General features: G+C 40.0%; 1 protein-coding gene across 3 annotated transcripts; it reads right to left on the bottom strand.

Moving 5' to 3' along the window:
• Positions 1-281: 281 nt before the first annotated feature.
• ptp4a2b (protein tyrosine phosphatase 4A2b) lies at positions 282-25,684 on the bottom strand. 3 transcript variants are annotated; one of them, XM_065471121.1, is made up of 7 exons: positions 25,539-25,683; positions 4,868-5,161; positions 4,375-4,483; positions 4,201-4,293; positions 3,975-4,105; positions 2,439-2,513; positions 282-1,374 (listed from the first exon to the last, which is right to left on the bottom strand). In XM_065471121.1, the coding sequence occupies exons 2-7, from the start codon at positions 4,870-4,872 to the stop codon at positions 1,263-1,265; spliced, it is 525 nt and encodes a 174-aa protein (XP_065327193.1). In that variant the 5' UTR covers positions 4,873-5,161; positions 25,539-25,683; the 3' UTR covers positions 282-1,262. The 3 variants fall into 3 exon arrangements, with proteins under 3 accessions (XP_065327193.1, XP_065327191.1, XP_065327192.1); XM_065471119.1 differs by having other exon boundaries at positions 4,201-4,483; positions 25,539-25,684; XM_065471120.1 differs by lacking the exon at positions 25,539-25,683 and adding an exon at positions 22,937-23,045 and having other exon boundaries at positions 4,201-4,483.
• Between the last annotated feature and the right edge of the window lie 651 nt (positions 25,685-26,335).

The raw sequence follows: 26,335 nt of genomic DNA, 5'->3' as shown, positions 1-26,335 counted from the left end.
CCACTCAGATTGTGACAACTGACAACCTTGGGGGGGGGAAAAAAGAGACAAGTTTGCTTTTTATTTGAATTTATTTATCTTTAAAGAACCAATATGAATTGGGGATGTTTTCAAAATGGGTACAATGATAAAAAACTGACCACTTTCATTCTTCTCCAGCTTGACTTTCAGATTGAATCTTAGGCTCTGTGTAAGAGTTTAAATATGCATACCTGTAAAAAGTCCTATTGTAGCCCCAGAAGGGAGAGAGAATGAAGTTACAAGTACCTGTTGTAGTTACATTTTTGTTTTTTGTTGTTGTATTTTTTTTTTTTTGTTTGTTTTTTGTTTTTTTAAACGGCCTGGATGATAATCTGAAGTTTGTGTGTATGTGTGTGTAGGACACTCAGCAGGGTTTGGCGGACATATCTGAGGTGGACTGATTATTGCACTCCAACAAGATTTAAAGAAAAAAGAAAAAAGAAAAAAAAAAAAAAAAGGAAGAAGAAAAAAAAGAGAAAAAGACATGGCTCTCAAATGGATAAAACTAAAACTATTGGATGACAAAGTGTCCTAGCCCCTGCCAAACTCTTAACTGCCACACATATATCTTGTGAATAAATATTACAGACATATTCAAACTCAGTGACCCCCTAAACTGAAAGTGACATTAAAGCAAGTGAAGGGTAAGAAGAAAAAACATTACTGCATTTTTCAGGTGAACCTTTGAGTTTTGTGCAAAAAAGACAGACAGTCACAATGTGTGTTTAAAAAAAAAAAAAGGAAAGAAAAAAAAAAAAAAAAAAAAAGTATGTCGTTCTGGCCCAATTATAAAATATCAATAATTAGTGGAAATCAAAATGAGAATATATAATTTCATCACCACATTTGTGTAAAAATAAACATTCACAAAAAATGGAAACTGTTATCCCATGATTAAAACTGGAACAAAAACAAAAGTAAAATAAAAACCCCATAAGAAACAGGATGGACTCAAGTTGAAAAATTCTGGCCCGTGGTTGAACAGTATAAACCGGGTGGCGGGCCTATCTGTGTGCTTTAACCTTCCATTCATTGGTTCGGCTGGTGGATCCCCAGATCTGGATTCATTCATTTGATCACTCGCTTCCTTCTCAATTAACCATGACTCAGTGTTAACAAATCATCACAATAATTACTGATAGCACTCTCCGTGTTTTGTTTTGTATTTTCTTTTTAAATCTCTCCCGTTATCGGAAGATTCCCCACTAGATGTGCATAAGAAAGACGCACTGACAGGCAGCCTACTGCACGCAGCAGTTGTGGCCATTGGTATCCTTGAACCGCAGACGCATTTTGGGTCTGTATTTCTCGAGGTAAAGAAGCTGTTTGGAGTTGAAGGCTCCACGTCTCTTCCTGTGAAAACCAGAAAAGAAGGAGAGGCCATTTAAATAACGTGACTACAAAGAATGCAGCACATTAAAACGTGACGGTGATTACAGGAGTCATAAAAGATTGACAAGCATTTTCAAGCGAGTCAGAACTAGTACTTCTGAATTCCTAGAACTCCATCTTCTACTTCGGCGTAAGGGCTAAAAGTGGGAATTTCTCAGTGACTCAAGTGTACTGTCATTGGTCTAGATGGGATCACATGATGTTTTGGTGCAGCACACGCAACTGGCATATTTAAAGCAAACACAACACACCTATGTAAACAGCAGACATTAAAGAAGGACTGTCATTTACACAGCTAATGTCAAATAGCTCTTAAAAAAAAAAAAAGGAAAAAAAAAAAAAAAAAAAAGGATAAAACAAAACATGTTAGCATTTCCTTTCAACTGCTTGGGCCATCCAAACACAAAAAAGTAATTAAGATTAAGCAAGATTACAGGAAATAACCACCAAGTGAATTGTTATAGTTTACTGGATCCTATCTTTGGGCACAGAGCAGCAAATGCTGGTAATGTGGGTGAAAAGCACATATTAATCAGGCATTTCAGTCCACCTCACTTGTCAGGTTATCTAAATTAAAACAGCATAAAAATAGGTCCCTTTTAACTCTGATTATCATGAGTCCATAGCTCTGTTCACAGCATCCTTCAACTTTTTGTTGATAGCCCAAATGTTGCTATGCTATCAACCAACTCACTAATACAGTGCATTAGCTTTCCAACCAGGAAAGGAAAAACAAAAAACAAAGTTCTGAAAGCACCTTCCTCCCAAAAGGACCTGTGATATCACCTAGCAGGAAAAAAAAAAACAAAAAAAAAAAAAAAAAAAAAAACACAACGTTCCATGACTCTAAATCCCTCCAACTTAAATGCATTTAATCATTTCTTATGTTTTTATGAGGTCTGAGTTTTCAGTATCAGCACACCTTGTGTCTGATTTACACTGCAAGTCTCTTAAAAGGGCAATAATCTTTGATAAGACTTGGCCTCCTTTTATGGTTCTAGTACAAAAGCAAAGCGTATACTTACTGTCTTATGAACTGCACAGCATCCTCATACTTCATCCCACACTCAATGAGGGCTAAGGCCACCAAGACTGGAGCTCTGTGAGGTGAAGAAATCCAGTGGACCGCCAGTTCAAGCAGACAGAGAGCATCCAAGGAAGAAAGAAGGAGAAGAGAAGATTAAATGCCAAGAGTCACATGGTTCCACAGTAATACGGCGGTGAAGGAATGAGAAAGGGGCGTTTAAACCTGAAAAAGAGGCCTGGGAACTCAACAGGGGTGCACAAGTTCACTGTTGCCCTGCTGGGGCACTGTGCTCACACCCTGAGCCTCAAACACAAAAATAACTGATGAGTTACAGTAAAAGGCTTCTCCTTTCTCACAACAGGAGATAGGGTGAGAAAAGACAAACATAAACACTTTCCAGACCACTCGGCAGGTTAGAGCTCAGTGCTGACAGCAGTTGTTTTAGTGGCTTTTTTCTCACATACAATTCAAGACAGACAGAATGTGAGAATGTTGTGTGGACTCTGTTAAAAGGCGGCACATAAGCCTTCAGTGTAGGAGGCAGCAGTTAAGTGTTAGCCTGTGTAAAGCAGATCACACTGCAAGGCAGAAAACTCATATGACTGCAGTAAACAAAGTACAGGAAAGAAGGAGAGGAGACGTAGTCAGAAAATGCCAGTCTAACCAATATTGGGAATTAGAAAGTCTCTGGAATGCCACAGCAATGCAAAACGCTAGAAGCCATTGAGAGCAGATTGGCTAACTCTGCACTTGTGGTCAGGAAAGACATTTTCACACAAACACCCCCCACGTCATGTGCTTCTGCCTTATTTGTTTTCACACTTTGTGTTGTTATTCAGCATAACTTGTTTGTAATTCACTGTCACACTGGTTTCTGACTAAGAAGTGTGCATATCTTCGCCTCTGGAACCTCATGACTAGACAGAATGTATTCGAAAGCTAGAGCTTTCCCCCAGAAGCTGTGCCCGGCTGTTGTAACTAACGATAGTGCTCTGTAAAAAGACAATCAGCTGCTTAAATGATCTCTAACAGGAGAAGAAAAAAGGAGACAATCGTTTGAGTTACTAAATGAATCACTAATGAGTATTGAGGATTCAATTCTGGAGGTGGGGGTGAGAGGAAAGACCAGCCAATGCTGTGTGATCAATAGTGAAGAAACAACAAGTGAATGCTTTCTCTGACCACATCTCTCTGGAGCTACTGTTAATACCGCAGCAATGAAATGGTCCCTGGTCACGCTAACCAGATTACTAACAGGGCGGGAAAAAACAAAAGGATGAGACACTGGGTCAAATGGGCTGCGTTACACAAGGGACAGGCTGTGTTGCTGCCTTGGAAATGGCACGTCTAACTTTGAGAACAGATGTCTCAGTTAGCTCTGCCGCCACTTTGATATGGACCCAAATAACCGCCTTCTAACCCTCTAACTTAAAACATACCACTACATTTCTCATTTATTGCACGCAGGACTAATTTTGGCACATAAGAAAAAAGGGTTTTGGTGAAAAGGAGGCCAACTGTACACCATACATACCGTCCGAGGCCTGCCACACAGTGTACGGCAATGCAGCAGCCGGGTTGCTCTCGAAATTTGGTGTTGAGCAACTTGAGCCAGTTATCCACGATCTGGGTGGGAGGAGGGGCACCATCATCAAAAGGCCAGTCCTAAAGCAGAAAACATCAATCATCATCAAATAACCTAGTTGAACAGCACAAACATCCAGTAAGAGACTGCCGCAAAAATGTATGTCAACACTTACCAAGACCTGTATCCCCTCTTTCTCTACTGGAGCCTTATCATAGGTGGCGTCACAAACTCTAACCAGAGTGTTCACCTCAAATTTTTTCAGTTCCTGGCAGAAAAAGTGAAAGGGAGCATTTGAGACAGAGCCCTGGCAATCTGATAAACAGCTATAACACAAACGCAAGCATACCTCGGTGAACTTGTTAAGTGTGGCATTGGTGGGGTTGTGGGTGATGAGGAACCTCATGCACTCGTAGACAATCTCAACTGCAGCGGGGCGGTTCATGTTGGCGAGACGGCTTTAAAAAACAATTACAATACAAAACTCTTACAAAACAAAAGCGACTTTTGGCTCAGAAGTCAGCAAAAAAAGAAAAGAAAAGAAAACCCCCCAAAAAACTGCTAGGAAACGTATGTTTTCATGTAGGGTAGAATAAATAAAAATGACAACACGTGGAGGGGGGTCGCTCAGGAGGACAACAGGTATTCACTATGGGATGATGTACACAGAAGGATAACACAAAAGAAAAGAAAAAAAAAAAACTAGTCCACAGTACTTTGGGATGTTTAAAAAAAAAAAAAAAAAAAAAAAATACAAAACCAAAAAAAGTTAATAACAAAAAAAATAAAATAATAACACAAGAAGATGAGGAGACTATCCAGGAGTCATCCAATCAGTTTACCCCATTCAGGAGAGCTGTTTGTGATTGGCTGTTCAAGAAGAAAGTAGAAAGCAAAGGTTTTTCGTATCGGTTGGGACAGGGCAGAGCAATCAGGCCAAGGGCTACGCAATATCCCAGAGGGCCTTTGGGAAAAGTCAGCAGTTCCTAGTGCGCTGGCAGTCAGGGGGGTTTCTGGGTAGCGTAGTCCCTCGGGGGGCGGCCGATTCACTTCTCCACAGAGGTGAGGTGCTGTGCCTGGCAGAACTCTCCGCTCACACACGCCATATAGGTACGGCTCAAGTCAACACAGAAACCCTGTGAAGAGAACACAGAAAGGGAGACTTAAATGTAACAAAATCGCACACAAACAGCACCCATTTATTTCAAACAGATAACCAGTGTCTGCACAAGCAGGAAGCCACTGATTCAGGTCGTTACAGAATATGATACTTGTTAAATTTGCACATCTGCAGCTGATTAATAGTAATAACCACAATACATTTTGCATATCATGATTATATTTGACTATTAGTCCGGAGATTAAGTATACCACATATGTTGACTTTTGAGCACTGGGTGGACAACAGTACAGATTAAAGGAGCCTTTAATAAACCAGATATAAATCTGCAATTTCAGTTTATACAAGATTATTTTTCCTCCCCATCAAAAAGGCTTTCTATAATAACTAGGGATATATGACTACATTAAACAAGTGATTTTAATTAACAACAAACTAAAAAGGTCAAAGTTAAACATCTTCAAACATTGTTGAATGTTTTACGGAAACCACCAAAACTGCTGATCACATTCTTCAGTGCCTCCAACAGCATTTTAAAAGCTGCTGAAATGTGTGGCACTTTGCAGCCTTGCACAACACTGTTCACACGCACAATGTCAGATTAGTTCACCAAGTGTGGTTAAGTGAACCGTGCTAGCATCAGCATGCCTCTTTCCTTGCAGGTTAGCTGCCACACACTTCTGCTGAAGTTAGGCTATGTCAGATTAAACTACATACAACAATTTAGATCAAAATAACAACGCCAGTGTACTAGTTTGCACGTCTGTTCTTCCACTCACTCCACTTACTCATTTACAAATCCCAATAGCAGAGTCACAGGTGGCAGGTGACTACCCAGGAGCCCAGACTCATACATACAAACCATTAGTTAATCCAACAAGTATTTCTGAATCTAACCAACAACACCACCACCACCATTACTGAAGTGTCTAGCCAACAAGCTCACTTCCCTAATAATTAAAGGCATACATTTCAGTCTTGATTAACTGAAACATGATCTGCGGTCTGCTTGTAGTTGTTGTCAGTGTTTTCACTTCTCAAATATCAGCTTCTGGAATTTGTAACATAAAAGTTGTTCCATGCTGTAGAGGTTTACACATTCACAGAAGCAAAAGATCCTATTTTTGATTCCAGGGGTAGACAAATCCCCTGGGGCTGCATCAGGAAGGTCACCTGGTGCTAAAAATTCAAACATGTGGTGCTACTTGCTGGAATGACCCCCTGTGAATAACAAAGCAGCTAAAAGTAGCTTTAAAAGAAACAAAGCACAACAACAGTGTATAGACACTCAAAAATCCCCATCATGACTGTTTCTACCTTCCAGCCAGTTAATCCTGCAGTGAAATGACAGCACCTTTGGATTACATCACTGTCAATTCACCACCTGTCACCGAAATGGAAAACTAATAATATTCACAGCATGGAGTGCAGACACTTCATAAGAGTGTCTTTCAGAACAGGTAATGTCTGGCCTGTAACTAGCCACGGAGCAGTCAGCTGAACTGTGCCAAGTCCTTGACAGTCTAAACCCAGCCGCCACAAACTGGCTGGAACCGTCTCAGAGCAATATGAGAGAGAGGTGGGGAGGTAGCATTTAAAAACAAAACAAAAAAAAAGGCAAGAGCTGACTATCTCTACACCTACCACACACCAGTGTGTGTGTGTGAGTGGGCGTTAGCTAAAGAAAAAAGGGCTCGGACTTTAGCACCATGTCACAGGCAGTAGTCACAAGGTGCGGATTAACGGGTGGGCAAAGCTTCAAACAGCCCCAGCATTTCAATCCCACGCTCCCCCTTTTATAAAAACTTCTTTTGAATGAAACAAGACTCTGTACTCTCAGCTGCTTTATATAATACATTCAAATATTAAATAAATTGAGTGACAGCTTTTTCCATCTTTAGCCAGTCTCAAGTCAACCAGTCTGATATGTACTATCAACCACACCGCCACTACACAAGAAGTGTGTCAACCCATGGAACAGCTGCAATGGCACTCAAAGCAGCCTTGACTTTGTTTGCGCCTGTGTGTTGGTGTGCGATGGCCAAGATCATCTGTGATGCCTTTAATTACCACCACTGAGCCCGACAGAAAAGAGTGTGTCATGGCTACAATCTGACAACTGAAGCCTGGACAAAAGTCGGGCAGGCTTCTAAGGTTTTTTTCCATCAGCTCCTAATCCTCCAGAAATGAAAAGGACAGATAAGTGGAGAGACGGGGCAGCTAGCATGTGCTTTTCACCTGTGAAACCTGACTGAAAAGGAGGAGAGCAGACTAAGAGACTGAAAAAAAAAAAAAGTAAAAAACCCCACCAAAGAACAAAAGAACCAGACATGCACGCAAATACACACCAAGGACACCACAATGACAGCTTATGCTAAAAAGATGAAAAGCAACTGGATTGTGGATAGCTGCCCAGATGGACCAAGTGACTTCATACAGTCTGTGCTCCAAATGCTGCCACAAGAAGGGTTACAAAGGGAGGGAGGAGGGGGGGGCAGATGGGAAACCCGATTTTAGAATTAACACAAGTGTATGTGAACTAAAGCACCTCAGGGCCAGGTGCAGAACATGAGGTGTGGCTAAGCAGCAAGTATTACGCTAAATGCAGTCTCAGTCGAGCTAAATTCTGGCACTTCATGTTTTTGTTGCAATCCCTTCTCACCGTACTCACTACCTAGAGCTGTAATGATTACATAATTCACTTGTTGATTGACAGAAATCTGCTATTCTGTTTGTACGTTTCTATTTGATTTAGATTCTATTTGTGCCGTACGGTCAATAGTACACACAGGCAGCTTTGTTTGTGCAAATAAGACCAGTGCATGTGCTTTTTAAATGAATTATTAAGTCATCATTCATAAGTTCTTCCTCTGAATATTTTATTAACAAAGCACTTTGTGATCAATAAACAACAACAATACAATGAGCAGCGTAAGGTGAATTCCAACGTCATCGTTATAGGGGATGTCGGCACAGGAAGCAATTCCAGGCCTGAGACCACAGAAAGTCTCTGACATAAGGTACATAAAGCAAAAAATAAATAAATAAATGAAAAAATGAAGGGGGGGGGGAAAAAAAAAAAAAAAGTGAAAAAGGCAAGGGTCCTGTATTGAATCTTCTAAACTTTGAGGTGAAAACAAATGACAGCAAACGCACAAACTTTCAACTCAAACCCAATAGCCATACCTGGCTATTTGTCACCTATTCATAAATTGCCTTACATAACAGAAGATAAACAGGAAAGTAGGAAAGATGAAGAAATGTTTTGGCCACCAGTTCTGACTAAGCCTTTCAGAGGAAGTAAGCAAACTGTGGTAACACTGGGCCTGCCCAGCTGCTCCCCAGTCTGCCATCACAACATTGTCGGGAATGCATGCAAATTACTGTTGAAATTTGCAAACTGGTTCTGCAGTTATGCACTGCTTAGATCAAGGAAGACAGAAGAAAAAAAAATGCACAGAGATACACACCAAATGTGTTTGTACAAGCAAAGTATGTTTAACCACACAGGAAATGAGCAGCAGTCGACAGAAAAACCTTCAAACTGTAGACCGAAAGCGTGTTAGCGATCTCTCTAGTCACTTCGACATGAATGGCTGGTATAACTTAATGGAAATGTTGTAAGAATGCTAGGACAAACTACTAATTAAAAAATAGGCTAAAAATGTTAGCCTGTATATAGCAAAATACAGGCTAAACATTTTCTGCAGCTGCACTGCCGCAAAACAGTGCAGCATTATACACATTTCACAAAATAGATATATGTAATAAAAATAGAAAAAGAAAGTTCTAGAAGGTGAAGACAGCCTGAAATCATCAGAGCTCATGATGCTAAGCTTTTCCTGTCTGGTTAACCCCAATTTTATTTACAAATACCAACTTAACCAATACCATTTTGTTTGTATAAATTGGCAGCAAATGAAGCAAATAAAATTTCATTGCCATTTTTAACCAGACCAAAACACCTACTAAATGTGAGAACCATATTCAAAATGATCAACAAACATTACTTTTTAAAAATTGTATTTAACTAAGATTGCAAAAATTACTAAATTATCTAAATGTTGGATTATTTTATGAATACTAGAAACAGTATTATAAAGAACTTGGGCTTACAGCTGGCATTTTGCACATGCGTGTCCATGTATAAACATATATTCTAAATTGGGAGAAAGGTCACTGAGTAAAGGCAGAGGCCCACACATTGGCTCAGAGAAAGCTCCCTTGGTGCCCTGTTCAACATCACGTGTTCACTGTTGGAGCAAGAAACAGGGGAAAAGGACTGAGGCTGGATGGGAAGAACTTCCCAAATTGGTTGGTCCTCACCAGAACCCTCTTAAGAGTAACTAAGGCAAAGCAATGGCAGACAGCGAGTAAGACTGTGAGGACGAGAGAGCGAGGAGTTCAAGTGTTAGCTGATAAGGACTGCAGTATCTCAGAACAGAAAAGGACACGCAAACCTAAACAGGTGATAAAAGTGGCAAAAGAATGGGAACCAGGGTGTGGGTATCCTGCAGCTGCTAACTCTTTTTTTTTTTTTTTTTTTTTTTGCTTGATTCATCAAACTGTCTGGTGAAATACGAAGTCAAGTCAGACATAAAACAAACTAAATGAATATGGCATTATCCTGTAGTGCAAGATAAGTGGTAACTAAGCTCAGAATATCAACAATAAAACGCTGCAGGTGGCAGCTGTGAAGTTATCACAGCTTAAGTGCATGAAGAGTATAGTGCTACAGTGGGAGTGCTAATTAAAAGGCTTTCGCCATGTTAAGGATTTTACTGCAACAAGACTCCATAACTGCAAAGCTAAAGCTGTGAGAAGCTCTTGTTGGCACTTGATAGCTATCAGGTGGCCCGTCTCCATGACTCTCCCACCAGGACTACTATACACACACACACACACACACACACACACACACACACACACACACGCTGTTCACATAGTGTAGATAGCCACAAGCTTAGGGAGTGGGTGAGGCGGGCTGCTCTAAAATTAGAAAGACAAATACATCAACACACAGAAGTGAGACATGGAATACACAGAGTGGAATACCAAATGACGAAACAGACTTTTTATACAAAATGTCTGAGTACATCCTCCCCCCATAGTGAAAAATATTAGTTTTACATGCATCCCAGTCTGGTGGTTTGAGGTTAGCTTAGGTTCTCCGTCTTTTACTGACGCTTTGTCTGGAGCCAGACTGGGCATGACCAGACTGTACTGCCTTGAAGCAGCTTGAGGCCTAATTTTTGCCATGAGATCCAAGTCGAAAAGCACAGGGGCACACCTGTCATGTGAGGAGGAAAGGGTGAGAGGGCAGGCTGGAGGAAACCATGTTCACTGACGTGACAGCAACATGCAATGATAACGAAAAAAAGCTCTGACACACTCACCTACGTCCTTGCTGCACCCACCTCATTCTTAGAATGCCTTCACAAATATAAATACAATACTGACACCTTGTATTGACAGCAAAGTAGTAAATTCTCCCTTTACCTCTCTGATATGACAGGCACTGATGTGAAACTCGAGAAGATTGAGAAGCATTGACAGCTGCAAACAAACGTAGAGAAACCACGAACCAGGAGAACCGGAGCCAAGTATCATAGAGACCTGCCTTCATTCCTGTGGCCTTCATGAGAACCAAATAAAAGATAACTAATATACTTGGAAATGTCAAAGAGGACAGAGACAAAGAAATAGTACCAAGAAGAAAGCCAGCAAGATGTCATTTGGAAGAGGCATCCTGTAAGGACATAACAAGAGATTAGCAAGATTAGAACAAGAGGGGAAAGAGCAAAAAGAGTACAGAAGAGAAACAAAAAGTCAATGGGTAAAAACTAGCTGAGATAAATCAGAGGATCACACCTGCCCAATGGTCCAGCTGGTTCCTAGTAGTGACGTCAATACAACCGATAGGTGACATACACCCACCCAGCCTAAAACTGGAGCAGCCCTAACAGTGTTCATACCAAAAACCCAAGAAGAAGAAGAAAGCACTACACTCACTACAGCACTACTGTTACTGTAAGTCAGTGCTAAGAAGAAAAAAAAAAAAAGAGATAAAGAATGTAAAAGCAAGAACTTAATGCTTTAGTAGGAGAGAAAAAAGTTGATACAAACAGCCGTACTAGCACCCCCCCCCCCCCCAACTTTTAGAACACACATATATACACACACACACACACACACACACATATACATATATATATATATACACACATACATATATATATATATATACACATATACACATACATATACATACACACATATATATATACACACACACACATACATATACACACATAAGCCAATTACAAATTGCCTGCAGACCTTTGGTTTGCTTGTGGGTGGGTGGATGTCAAACTCATATGTGGCGCAAGAGTAGGTAATGGTTATCCATAGCGAGCTTTGATGATTGCCCATTTTCCAAGATGAAAATGTTTACTGTATGGAACACTTATTTAACACTGTAACAAAATATGCTCCCTCAGTATTATATTATATCATAATCACCCCTCCAACGAGTTTGCCTTCGTTTACTTTACATGTCACATGCTGGGTAAAAACCAATCGTGAAAAACAAGCGTCCAGCCTTCAGGTGCAGCTGCATGACCACTGTTTTTTCCTGTTATTTTGTTTTTTTAAATAACCCTGCCAGCTGGACTGGGAGAGGGATTTAAAAAAAAAAAAAAAGAAAAAAAGGAAGAAGTAGTTAAAGATTTCTTTTTCCCCCCCATTTACACGAGACTAAAGCTTGTTCATCTTGTTACAATGAAACATTCTACCAGAAAACTTCAGGTCCTTTTCCTCTAGCACAGGGGTCGGCAACCTGCGGCTCCGGAGCCGCATGCGGCTCTTTAGTCCTTTTAGTGCGGCTCCGCGTGGTTTGGGAAAAATTAGTTTTTTTTAAGTAATTAGCTTTAGTGTATTTTCCTTATGTTAGTTCTTTTTTAACTTGTAGTTCTAAATTGGAAGATTATTGTGATATTGAAATATAAATATAAAATTATATTCTATTATTTTTTGATCGCTCAAAATAAGCGTCACACTTGCGAAAGCCGATATACCCACCGAAACGCCGTGCCTTTATCGAGACTTTCAACCCCAGGTAAGCCAATTATGGATATTCCGATCCACATTATGTCAGCAGCTATTCTCCACCGTGAACCATGTTAAAAACAAATACCGCTCACGCCTCACAGACGACAGCTTGCAGTCCTGCGTAAAGATGAAAGTCACTTCGTACAGCCCCGATTTGCAGATGCTGTGCGCAGAGGTTCAGGAGCAGAAGTCCCATTGTAAACATATCACGGCAGACTCGACGATGTTTCCATAAACATGTCTTTATTGACCACTTTTCACACACGGTTCCTGTACGCATACAGCCGGCTGTAGCTTTTCAGCTCACATACCAACACAACAGCATAGATAGCACAGACGTTAAGGCGGCGAGGCGTGATTGCGGGTGCCGCTCAGGTGCGTTCGCCTCCCCTGCAGCGGTGCTGCAGACCACGCCCCGCCACACACATTAACCAGGTAAAATACATATTTAGGCAGAATTTTGCAAATATCTATTTTTCATTTTTTAGCAGCATAGTGTTTTTTTTCCCCAATTATTATTATTTTTTTTTAAAAGTCAGGTCAAGGCTCCAAAAGTCCAAAGGCGATATAAGGGTGGCGGCTCACAAAAGTTTTTGTTTGCTACATGGATCATTTTAGTTCAGCTGGGTGTCTTTCCTTTTGTTATTTCTTTAAGAGTTCAAAATGTGTTAATTACATAAATAAAATGTAATTTTCTCTGTAGCACTTAATGGATTTAAGCAACACACCTTAGTTGTTTACACAAAGCATAAAGGTAAAAAAACAAAAAACACAATATATACAGTGTTATCTTCATTTTAGATGTCAAAAAGTATTTGCGGCTCCCAGTGTTTTCTTTTGCGTGGAAATTGCGTCCAAATGGCTCTTTGGGTGTTAAAGGTTGCTGACCCCTGCTCTAGCAGAACAATGTGCTCCACCACACTGCAAAAATTCCTCAGGTTCCCCCAGTCCCTCAAATCCCAATTCAATTGAAGGGCCACAGCAGGTGCCAGATAAAGCCCATTACACGAGAAGCCCCAGCATGCAGGACCCAAATGATATGCCGAAATTGTTCCATATGTACGTATGTGTTCAAAAGATACTTCACTGGCATCTCTTGATGGTTTAAAGTTACGCAATTAGAAGAAAAAAAAAACAAAGCTAAATGTCTATCAAACTAATTCAGTAGATTGAGATTGTGCTACAATGGGGGAGGAAAAAAAAAATAAAAAAAAACATTTTCTAATAATTCCAAGGACAATGCAATACCCATGTCAGTAAAGGTTATGGTGACAGGTCACCAAAGTATTCAACAAACAGTACAAACATTAAAAAGAAATGGGCAGCACAACACGCCTTTGTCATCAGTCATGCTTGAAAAAGCAAAGACATACAGGCAAGCAAGCATGCAAGCAAACATGTGTGCACAAAACTACAAAAAAAAAACCAAAACAAAAACACAAAACCCTACTCTAGTTCAGCTTCTACCCCCCTTTTTGCCTCACCATTCCCTTTTTTTTTTTCCTTCATAGTGTGACAAACAAACCAAAATCCCCAGACATGCTTGGACAAGACTATTAAGGGAGGGCGGCCCGTATGCAAAAACTCCACTGGGAACTCCAATAGTGATTCCAAACTGTTGTTGTGCCTCCCATGAGCTGCACACTCCTGGGGATTTACAAAGAGGAGGCTCAGGCTGGAAGTGGGAAGAACTGGTGCGCGCCCATTCAAAACGTTTCTGAGAACAGAAAAATATTTCTTCACCTGCCGTGCGGGTTGAGGTTGGAGTATCAAAGCTGGATTATACAGCAATGCGTAAGCCATTTTTCCTAGTACTACCAGCACTAAGTGCAGAGCAAAATATTGACAGGACAATACGTTTCATTACTTGAAAAACACTTAAGGATATTCTGGTGTTAAAGTTAACCAACTTGGTGAAATCAATGAGAAAGTGAATTAGAAATCTAATCAACTGAATTGACAAACTGAAAAGTAATAACAAACAATACAATGATGTAAATAAAACACTTTGAGTTATTATATGTCATCAGAATTGATAGAATAACAGGACAAAACATTTGATGCTTTCAGGCTGAATGAGACATTGCCGGCCCTTGAATATCATAACCTTGTTAAATCCTTATAATCAGGATGTGAACCACAGCCGGTCATGTCTGTGTTTACCTGTGTCAAGGTGGGACTGCACAGACATTGTGACAAAGACCTGTGGTGTGTCTAGTTTGAAAAAAAAAAAAAAAAAAAAAAGCAAAGACGGGTATTTTAAAAACCCAACTAAACCTCAGGGAAAGGCACCTGCTCTCCCTCTCTCCATCAAAAAGTAAAAGTGCTAACAGCAAGTGGAAAGAAAAACATTCCTGTTGTTAAAACCTGTGTGTGGATTGCCACGGTTTCATCAGGCTACAAATAGGTTGGGTTAAAGAATGACCCTCTATGAATCTGTCAACCAGCAGATATATCCTCAGGACTGCCCAGCAGCTGAACTCCTCAAGCCACAGCAGACCCTCTTTAAAGGGTTTATAGACTCACTGAAACATCTCATCTAAACTTGCTTACATGCTTTTAATTTTCAAACAGTATTGAAAATACATGAACTGCCAAAAGGTCTAGCACCTGTGTAGCAACTAACCCAGAAAAAAGGAAAAAAAAAAAAAAATGCAGCTCTCCAGTATAGATGATCTATCTATCTATCTATCTATCTATCTATCGATATCTCAAAAAAAAAAAAAAAAAAACACCTAGTTCTGTGCCCATTCAGGATGCACCCATTCTAACTGTTTCGCCTTTGATATGGCTGCTTTCATTGATCATCATAAGGGGTGTAACAAGACTCCAAAACCATGGTTAGGTTCAGGGCTCGCAAAATTGCTAGCCCGACGTCCCGGGGCTAGCGATTTTTCCAGTCGGGCTACCAAAATCCATCTAAGCCCTGCCCGTCGGGCTATTATAGGAAGGAAAAATATGTGTCAATGCTTTTGCATTCTTTCGCAAATGTAGCTGGGTAATTATGTCATTGGCATCGATGAGCCACTGTCAATATGTGACATATTGAAATTGCGTTTGAATTTGCGCTTGTTTTTTTGCTTTCACTTTGCGATCACGCAAACTGTGTAGAGAGAGCGGCAGTACTGATTGGTGAGTGACAGATTAATTGTACACCAATTCCTCTGGCATCGTCTTATGAATCGTTAGCTTACTATTCAAACATGACAAGTGAAATCTCCCTCAGCAAGCTTAAACATGTCATAGAGGTTGATAACGGTCAGCGATTCTTTGCGCTATGTAAGTACGTGTGTAAAAGCAGCAGGATTTACGCCGGTATTTTAGTTCTGCAGAGCCAAATAAGACAGGTCAGGGTGAAGAAGGGACAGCCAAAGAAAAGCCTACCACAAAACGGAAAAGTTATGGCAAATCAGACTATGAGGCAAAGAGAAAGCGCAGCTTTTTTGGTTTCATGGACAAAAGAATTTCTGTGGTTGGAATATGGTAAGCTAAATAACATAATGTTCTGCCGGGTGTGTCGTGAGTTTCCATCGATTTCTGAGTCGACAAGCGCCTTTGTTACTGGGACCAGTAATTTTAAGAAAGACCCCATCAGAACCCATGAGAAATGCAAGAAATGCATTGTTGCTCAGTCTGCAGTATCTTTCCCAGAACAAACACCAATTGCAAAAAACATACTAAAAATAAACAAAGCACAACAAGAAGTCCTGAAAAAGCTGTTTAGAACAGCGTACTATGTTGCAAAGAGTGAACTAGGGCTGCCACAAACGATTATTTTGATAGTCGACTAGTCACCGATTATTTTTGCGATTAGTCGACTAATCAGATCATGCATCCATTGGACGTAAAACGTACAGCTTATTGCACCAGCATGCATCTGCTCTTATATAACTATCATTAGCTTATAGCTTTAAGTGTTTAAAGTATGTGCTAACTAAAAATAAAGACAAGATGATAGTTTATTAAATTTTAATGAAATTTGCAGATTGTTTCGGTGAAGTTTAATAAACTCCTTGCCATCTAAAATATAACGGGACACCGGAGTATATTCTCGAGCATCTCACACTTCTGATAACCAGTTGTCTGCTTGACGTTTATTCAGCTGTGTAAAAACTATAACTTTAATCTCAGCCAAACCGATTTACTCAGGAACAAATAAAATACAAAAAAAAAGCCAAACAATAACATTTTTAAGTTATCTAAGTGACTTAGGTATGTTTAACCTGAGTAGCGAAAGACTGCGGTGGGTTTGAAAACGATTTGCCGGGAGTCCGGTGTTCTCACGGGCTCCAGTGAGCCTTTCCCCCGGCTAGCTATCGAGCTAGTGGTTAACAGACGTCTCCGAAAACGTCGGAGCGCTTTTGAAAATATGTGGTGTCTTGATAAACTGAGCAGATATTTGAGGTTTACACAGTTACATTCTCGCCTGAAAATATGTTAAACGTTTATTTTGTGACCCAGAAAGAATAATAACAGTAATATTAAAACTAACTAGCTGCCGCCATTGTTGGAAACTGAGCTGGGCTGCGCTATGAATTCTGGGACAGAGCTACTGGGGTTTAACGGCAGCTGGCATCCTTGTACATGCAGTGCTGCCATCTTCTGTTTCAGTCTGTTATTACACTCTTAAATCCTACTACTTATTCCTGCGTCTTTTGTGATACAAAGCTTCAAACGACGCGTCGACTATTAAATCAGTCGTCGACGATTTTGATAGTCGACGTAATCGTGACTAGTCGACTAATCGTGGCAGCCCTAGAGTGAACTACCATTGCAAAGACTGCTAAATTTTGCCAAACTTCAAAAAGCAAATGTCCTAGATCTTGGTTCCACTTACCTCTTACCCGTGATTTCAGTGGAAATTTCAAATTCAGGATCTGACACAGACTGATTCATGTTCTACACAGTTCTTACAAGTTCATAGAAATTTGTTCAATTAGAACCAAATATTTGAGTTGATGATTGTAATTTTTATACAGTTGTTGTAATTTTTATATAGTTGTAGTAATTTTTATACAGTTGTTGTAATTTGTGTTGTAACTATTTTTTGATTGGTGTTGTTTCCTTTACAATAGTATAATACTGTAAAGGAAACAAAACATCAATCAGAAAATTGTCCTCTTTTTTTAAATTCGGGTTACTTAAATTTATTTTGGGCTACCACAAACTGAAGAGTGCCTGCCCGAAGGGCTACCAGGGATTTTGAAATTTTGCAAGACCTGAGGTTCATACTTGAGTTTCGCCCCCCACCCCCTCTTTTTTTAAAATCAGAGGTCACTTGATCGCCATAAATATTTGAAGCTCAATTATTCTGATACATTTCCATTTCCTTATCTGAGCATGCTTCAAATATTACAGCTTTCGCCCCATTAGAACGTGCTAACTAGGCATTTAAGTTGTATAGCGGTTGATATGGCTCCACGTATAACTTGTATAACTCAAGTCTAGGATCGATTGCCTAATTATATTTTTAATTACTCAATAAAACCCATTTAGACAAAAAAAAAAAAAAATATCAGAGGTCTTAATATTTTAGTACTGTAGCTAATCATCATGCAATTGCTAAGGCACTGTTATAATATTAATAGATTCAATTCATCAAAAGCTGCCCATACTGGACCTCAAATTAAAAAAGATGACTGTGACACGCATTAATTTAATCGCTCTATAGCAATGCTTCTTAACTGTAGAATCAGTAGTTTTATTCAAGCATACATATAAAATGGTTATGACATGGATTCATTTCATCACTGGACTAATGCGTAGTTAATATAAATGCTGGCAAATACTCTCGGGAGATGAAAATGACTCCGGATTGGGATATTTTCCTCATTCACACACAGTCCTTACAGTAAAATAAAAACAGGGAAAAAAAAAAAATCATACAACATAACTGGGTGACATGATGATGGATTGGATTTCATATAGCGCTTTTCAAGGCACCCAAAGCGCTTGCTTTGATGCAACATTAGCATAATAGCAGTAGTGCAGCAGTACGTTTTTAAATGATTGTGACAAACATCTAGAAAATACATTTTAAAAGAGTGCATTTGCTTTGTTTGTAAATAATTATCATGCTATGGTGGTAAACAGGATGGTGTTTTCCTGTTACAGTTGGAGTGGTTAAAAGGGCTTTGATATGTTTCTTATTTATGCCTTTAGGGAAAGGTGATATACTGGTTAGACAAGGCATTTTCCAGTAAGTAATGTTTAAAGACAAATGCATTGTTGGGTCTTAATTATAGAAAACAACAAGAACAACAACACTGATGTAGGTAAGTCATGGGACTTCACATCATAATCACCTGTCACTACACATTTTCCAAGAACTGCCCATCTAACCTCATTCAAACTGTGGCAGCACTTTTCTATTTATCCCAACAATAACCACTGAAAGTAGACCAGACAGATGCTGTCCAACCATTTTCAGGCTTTATTGCATGCCCCCACCCCCTGCGACCCTGAACTGGTTAACTGAAAGATGGCTGGATGCAGGTTAACAGCTAGATCATTTCCATAAGCACAACTCACGATTCTGCTGGTCTGTCTGAACCATAAGCAATCCGTGATCCTGTAATATTTTCCAATCGTAGCGCAGTCTTCTTTAGAAACACCTGGTTAGATGTACATACTGTAGAACAGAAACTGCATTGTTTACTCACAGTACCAAGACATCAGCTAATTCCTCTTTGTAATTACATCACAAAAATCACTACTGATAAGCTATAAGAGATTAAACTGGCAAGCGACAAATTTGCTTAACTGGTCAAATGGACTGGTTTCCAAAGCAACTGTGATCTAATCCTCACAAATACTGACTAAAACATTTTTAATGGCTGGGAGTAACTTCAGCACATTTATTAAGTGTCTCTTGACAAACCATAGACCTTGGTAAACCTTGGTACTCTAGTATAGAGTAGCGCTAATACTGCTGACCTTTAAAAAGCGGACAAGCATTTTTACTTCTTAAAACTTGCAAATCATACAAAGAATACACTCGTGGTTTTTCAGAACAGTGACAGCAAAAGTTGGGGAAAAAAAAAGAAAAAAAAGGGGATGTCAAATGCAGCTGCCATGTCTACTTATTTTGCATCTTGATTAGATCTACTTACTGGCAGCCAAGTATGTTATGTTGTTGTGAGCGGGTGTAACTTTTAACAGAGCTTATTATAACTGCTGTGCAATAGCCCTTAGAGCCTGTGGTGTACAAGTCTATATGAATTGTTTTTACAAGAGCATTTCCTCATTTATATTTCTGAAAGTATATGTAGTATAAGAGTTTTAAGATAATTGAATAAAAATATAAGTGTAATTGTCAGTGTTGCTTTTTAAATGCCAAGCTTATTTTGCAGACATTGTGATAAATGGTCAGTCTCTTACCAATCCCTAGTCAGAACAGCAGGTTAGCTCTCTGTAGCCCTAAAGCACAAGAGGTAATCTTCCTGCAGGGAACTTGCTGTACTGCCTTTTTTTGTCTGTGTAAACTGGGTTCGAGAGAGGGAAGTATGGGAACATGTAACCCCCACCCTCCATTTCCATGAATAGACGAACACCCACAACACATGCACTTGCACATGGCAAAGCCCACTTATCACACTGCTTTGCTACCTCTGAGTGAGCACAGATAAACAGTGTAACGATCAAAGGCTTCTGATAGAGCTTAGAGGGGGAAGGCAAAGACTGATCCATCTCTGGAATACACTGAAAGAGACCAGGGCTCAGTACCTTAGAAATGGAAACAAAAAGGTGGAAAACATTTAAACAAAGGTCTGTTCTGCCCTCACATAATTGGCCTAGGTCCACTTTTAATCACAGTTTTCACAAAATAAGGAAAAAAGAAAAAAAAAAAAAAGAAAAGAAAAAAAAAAGGACTGCCCAATTATATGTTAAACAAAAAACACTTTTTCCCTGCGATTTCAATGAGAATCAAAAGTGCAAATACACAAAGGAAACTAATAAGAGAGACAAAAGGTGGTAATATAAAGTGTTTGTGCCAATCGCATGTGTCAACAAAGGCTGGGCAAGTTACCAAATGATACAAGATTGAGATACAAATGGCAGGAGCACCAAATCTACAACTGAGATTGTGGACCAGCTGAGATTGTGCAGCCATTTTAATGGCGTGCATACAGAGATGAACTAGCAAAAAACGTTACTGGGGAGTTCCAGTTACAGATCAGAAAACTTTAAACCGTTTGTACCCAAATTCGTTACACATTTTCCCGAAGTTTTAAATGATCACTGGAAGACTTAAAACTCATCCATTCAGAACAACTCAGATGCTGATTACAAAGTTCAGCATTCATCAGGCTGACGTCACCATCTGCACTTTGACTCCTGCATTTTAAAGTTAAATTGTGGAGTCTTGGTTGCAGAAAACTTGAGGAGCAATAACCAATTCCAAATACAAAAATCACATTTGTTTACAAGAAAACTCTAAACCTTCAGTACCTTTACGGTTCTATTTACATAGTATATAATAATGTGTGTCATAGTTGCCATTACCAAATATGACTGCAGGCTTGATCTGGAATATGGGTCGCCGGACTATATTGAGCCATCTGAGCGCCTTTGATAAGTTATAATCTCATCTCACAATCCTAAATCTGCTCCAGGATGACATTTCTCAACACAGACAGAACACAAAGCAGCAACGAGACACACCTTGACCTGCAAGCTAACATGTGAATTACGCACTGAAAGTCAGCATTAAAGACGCATTTTAACAAGAAATCTAAAGTGCTGTAGCCAAAGAGTCAACTATTCATGGAATTATTTTTTAAGTATTTGTTCGGTTTTCAATTCTGGAATTCAATTTTTCACCTTTTTCTTTCCTCTTTCTTTTAAACAAATAGAAACCTAATCTCATATTCCTTTAATTTTGAATCGTGATGCAGTAAACAGTCTCATTTACCTCACTGTTCCTAATTGAGCAACACTGTCACTCGATTTGGCAAATTTTTTTTGCTGTCTATCAGAAGCATAATGTTGACTCATTTTCTCTGAGGGATCACCCGAGCGTGCCCAAAAATCACAGCAATTACAACAATCAATAATAAATTATTTCTATAGCGACTTTTTTAATGATTAAAAACTTCTACTGTTTCTTGCTGGACAAAGTTCTGAACATTTGCTGTGGTCACATCTTCTGCATACTGGCCACACAGCTAGTATGCAGAACATGTAGCTATTGATAAGTATAAGCCGCCACTGGCCTCGCTAATTGTTGGTCCACAAATAGTGAGGCTATTTTGTGCTGACCATTTCTAAATCTACAAATATATATGCACACTTTTTACTTCCTTTTCTGGAAATGGGGAAGGTCTTAAATATTCACAACAATGCATTTCTTATTAATTTTATTGCTTAATGTGACAGTAACCAAAGACTGATTAAAAACATTTGCTAGAATAACCAACAGTAAGTATAACTCTAAGACTGCCAAGAACAGTGAAAGCTTCTAGTTTCAGTTAATTCATTACACAGAGTTCCTAAATAAGAGCTAATACAGACACGGAAAAATACAGATTAAAAAAAAAAATCTTCATTTCATTTTGATTGTGATGATTTTTACCCCTCTAGCATATATGGGTAAACAAATAACAGACTTTCACAATTGGTGCATCCTTAAGAACAGGCAAGTTAAAATACAAGGTGTTCCTTCAACATTCCAGCTAACAATTACTCCCACTCTAGCAAATAACTGACAGCTGCTCCTGTAGAAGTTAACTGCCTTGTTGTTTAAAGGCACAATGGTTCTTGTTTACAAGTGTGCCAGGCTTATGGGTTCATTTAGCTATAATTGATATGTGCAAGAGTCAATTCATGACAGATTGACAATTTAAAAAAAATAAAAATAGAAAATAACCCAACATTAAGAAAAGTAAACTTCCAGGACTGTCTAGAAGTCAGTTTCTGTGCCGAGACCAACGCTCAGCAACAGACCGAGCCAGTAAAGAGAATGTCTGCTCGCATTTTTGCCGGGAGGTGCAGGTCCCACCACAACATCAATTCTTCTGACATTTGGAGACCAACTGCCTTCTGACAGCAGCATCAGGGGATGCCTGTTACCATATCAACAATTATCCCTGTGGTAGCAACAAGTGCTCCTGCGGGGAATATGGTGTCTCTTGATAAGAAATCAAAAAGGAGCAATGGTGCTTAGTAAACGCTCACAAAGTAAAGCTAAAGAAGAACTAAGAGTGCAGCAATAATGAGAATTAACGCTTGTTTATATGCTGTCATCGAGGAACTTTTTTTAAACCTAAAAACCAACAGCCCTTAACAGAACCATAAAACACCCTGTGATCTCAGTTTAGCTCATGGTAGCAAATCCATCTTTTTGAGATTATGGCCACAATGAACACACTAGTTTGCGAGAGGCACTCACGGGGTGGGGGGTGCAAGTAACACACACACAAAAACAAAACAAAAAAACACCTAGGTAATGGGCAAACACAGAGGGTTTGTTGTCTAGACCACCACTGCTTCAAAAATAGCACCGTTTCTAAAATCTGAGAAAGCAAGCACCTACACACAGCTGCTCAAACAACAATAACACATATTACTATTGCATGTTCTGGCACAGAACTCCGTGTTCCCGTATTAACTGCAGCTCTGACAGCTGTAGCTAAACAAGGCAGGTGTAAACACAAAAAACAAAGGAGGATCCTATTCCTACCTGTTGCTATAGTTTCAGCGGGAACCCCTGCAACAGCAATCTAGGAGAGGTGTCAATCTGTGAAACGCTGCCAGTGCCACTGAGCCTGCGCCTTTGCTTTATCCCAACACTGTGGCAACAACAGTAAACACTGTGCCGATCACTGCATGATTCATTAATCCACACACTTTGCAATAAACGAGCTACTCACAAAAAGGTGCCCACTAATGCGTAACTACATATGGGCTTCAGTTAATCGCTTTAAAAAGAGGTAGCACAAACAGTGGCCAACTAATCTTAGCTTGCCACTTTATACCAATTTCAAAACAACTTCTACTGCAGCCAAATATAGGCGCGAGCCCATTGTAAAACCAAAAACGTTGTGTTCCATTCCCACCACAGATAGGGAGAGTAGCTAAATTTTAAAATCTGTTAAAGCAGTCAGTATGGAATGGCCTCCTCTGCTCTACCTTTCAACACTCAGTCACCCCCCCGTGGCTTGATGGGCTGAAAGCCAGCAGGCTACAACATAGGTGTTCTTCTCCCCCAGTAACACTCCTTTGTAGGCTGATATCAAGTTACTGCACACTGGGTTCACCTTTCACAGTTACAGTAACCAAGGCTGAGAACTTCCCATCTTGTCACAGGGCATTTTCTTTGCTCCTAGTAGGCATAAATTAGCAACCAACCAGCATATTCAGTCTTTAAACAACAAGTTTGATTTAGCTGAGAAAATAGCAAAACTCAAATAAGGATAATTCAAGTTTGGGTTACAAAAGTTACAGGTAATAGAAGTTTGCCTTGCAGAGTCGGATCACAAAAATGAGTGCCCACCCCAGCAGTATAGGGCTGACTTTAGCTGAGGGATGTGCTATATAAGCAGATTGAGTGAGAGTTGCTATTTCTAGATTGGCCAGAGCATCATGTGTCAATTAGCTACAAAATAAAGCGGGTCATCTGTTCAAATGACCTACTTCCACAAAGAATAAAATGCCAGTGGAGTCTAAAGACTGCAAAGCATTACAATACTGAAGTTGTGAAAGTCTAACCTTTTATGAAGCAAGAGTATAGACCTTATTGATTACCTCAATTTGATAGTACGATTACATTACTCACTGCAACTTTCTATTATTTCTGTTGTAGTGTGCCAACATTCCCTTAGCTTGTTTTCCTGAATGCAATCACTCACCTCATCCTCTCAACAGGCAAACCAGGTCACCTTGCAGTGACTCATAATCGGGAATATATAATTAGCTTACCTGTTACACCAGTTACTGATTGACTCATCCGCCCTGTTGGTAGGATGGCTATTCGCTTGTATTAGCCGCCCACTAGAATTTACTACCAGAGGGGAGCCTCAAATCAGTGGAAGGTCATAAATTGAAAACTGAGAGGCATGGGAATGTGCCGCGGCCTTTAGTGTCACAGCTGCTCTAGTCAACTTCCTCCCGAAGTGCATTTCCTCATTTCACTTCAACCCACATGGCTAAATGGTTGGGCGCTTTCTGTTTTAGGAAACCAGACGAGGCTAAATTATAGACCCACCTAACTCCAGTGTTGGCCATTTTTTTCTCTCCTTTTTTCGTTGAAGCCGAGCAAATTTTCCGACTCCAACCAGACAGCCAGCAATAAAGACAAGGAGCACGACAGTCCAGTCCAAAAGGGAACCGCGACGACAAACATAAACAGACATGACATATCGTTTGTCGGTTTAAGAAAAAAAAAATCAACCCGTCAGCCTGGCAACTGGCCTTTAGCATATAGGTCAACTATACTGCAGGTCAAGATTTTGTCACAAAGGGCGGAAGGCAATTGGCTAGCTTAGTCGCCATCTAGTTACCACGCAGCTTTTCACAACTACAAATAACTTAACGCATCTTATACACATAACAGTAGCACTACTAGCCAGGACAATTGTTAACGTTAACACAAGTATTCATTGCCAATATGATACACGTTGTTCGGAAGAAATTCTACGGTAACCTGTACACCCTTGCACCGTGTAGCGCTAAGGTAGCGCTAGCACTTGTGGTATTCCGAACGACGGTCAGTTTAGAAAACACCACGTTATGAATACAACTAAACGTATCCTGTTCTAAAAAAAACACAAGCCATGACATAGTCGTGTTAGTAGTCCTAATGCTAGTCAGAGATTTTCTTCTTTTGGGAAATAGCCATAGCCGCGATAGCAAGCTAGCGCAGCTATGTTAGCTAGCGGGATAGCTAACGCACTTTGCTTTTAGCAGCAATCTTTTAGACCAGCAGCACTGCAACACTCAAGACAAAGGTAATTAACTCAAGTGTGGATCTCACGGATATCTGAGGCAGTGAGAATGAACATTCATACCTTTAACGGGATTTTCAACACCGATTGTAGCACACGATTAAACCGTCTTAAGCTTTGCTCTGCGAGCTACCATTAACGTGGCTATACACTGGACACTTCTCGGACGACCCCTCATGCAACTTACTTTGGCTGCCCGGCAGTGTGCCGATCACCTAACATATGGAACTCAACTTTTAAGTGGGCTCTAGCGGATCTATAGCACTAGAATTACATTCAATCGAGGCAGAAAGAAGTTCCCAGAGGTTTGCTTAGATCCTTTAGTCATTGAGTACTTACAAAGAGCAAGCTGAACATTGAAATCCCGTGACTACCCCGGAGAAAGTGGAGGGAGTGCAGAAAGCGCTGTCAGATCGCCTTTTTGTTCCTCTTTAGTGTGGCAGCCTGAGATCTCGTCGGAGGTCGGGAACTGTTGTCGGGGAGGAGCCTCCTCCTCAGTTTGTACAAGACCTTCAGGGACCGTCGGAAATATGTAGACCAGGCAGTGCGAGTTAATAGTCAACAAAATGAGGGCCACCTGATAAATCTGCAAACCTCGGAAAACTTTAAACGACAGCCGCGTGTATCCCAGATCATCCTAGCATTTTTTTCTTGTTTGTTTGAGTGTTTCCTCGTCACCAATTTAACTATCAGGAAGCGGAAACTGGAATAAATTTTAAGTGACATGCATGGCAACATCTGAAGGGATTAGCTTCAAGATCGTTCCTCACTTTGCTTTAGTGTAGGTAACTTTTCATATCTTCTATCACTTCTCTCTATAACAGCACAAGTATGTGCATCAGGTCGTATCTGCGGTCACTGAGCCAGAATTGCCGGGATCTCTCGAAGGCAGCATGGATGGTCTGACGTCAGTAAGACGTAAGAAGAATCCGGTTGACTGATGACAGCTCACCATGGTGACGACAGTTCCAGCAAGTAATAGCACCATATTATCCCCGTACTCATGGGCTGTTTTTTAAAAATAGATTTTACTTTCTTATCTAAGCACATTTTGGATTGGCTACAAGAACCGTTTTGTTTCGAAAAGTTTAGACTGTTGAATCGCCTCCAGTCACGCATCAGAGTTAGTTTAGTTG

The sequence above is a fragment of the Pelmatolapia mariae genome, linkage group LG22 (assembly GCF_036321145.2).
Source record: "Pelmatolapia mariae isolate MD_Pm_ZW linkage group LG22, Pm_UMD_F_2, whole genome shotgun sequence".
In the NCBI taxonomy this organism is placed as follows: domain Eukaryota; kingdom Metazoa; phylum Chordata; class Actinopteri; order Cichliformes; family Cichlidae; genus Pelmatolapia; species Pelmatolapia mariae.
The sequence above is the reverse complement of the archived record's forward strand: the minus strand, read 5'-3'. Positions and strand labels throughout refer to the sequence as shown.

What these genes read in the sequence shown, in the direction of transcription:
- ptp4a2b (XM_065471119.1), bottom strand. An exon ending in AAGAGGGGATACAGGTCTTG is followed by an intron (nt 4,106 to 4,200) that starts GTAAGTGTTGAC and finishes TTTCTGCTTTAG; the next exon opens with GACTGGCCTTTTGATGATGG. An exon ending in GCTGTGCAGTTCATAAGACA is followed by an intron (nt 1,375 to 2,438) that starts GTAAGTATACGC and finishes TGGTTTTCACAG; the next exon opens with GAAGAGACGTGGAGCCTTCA.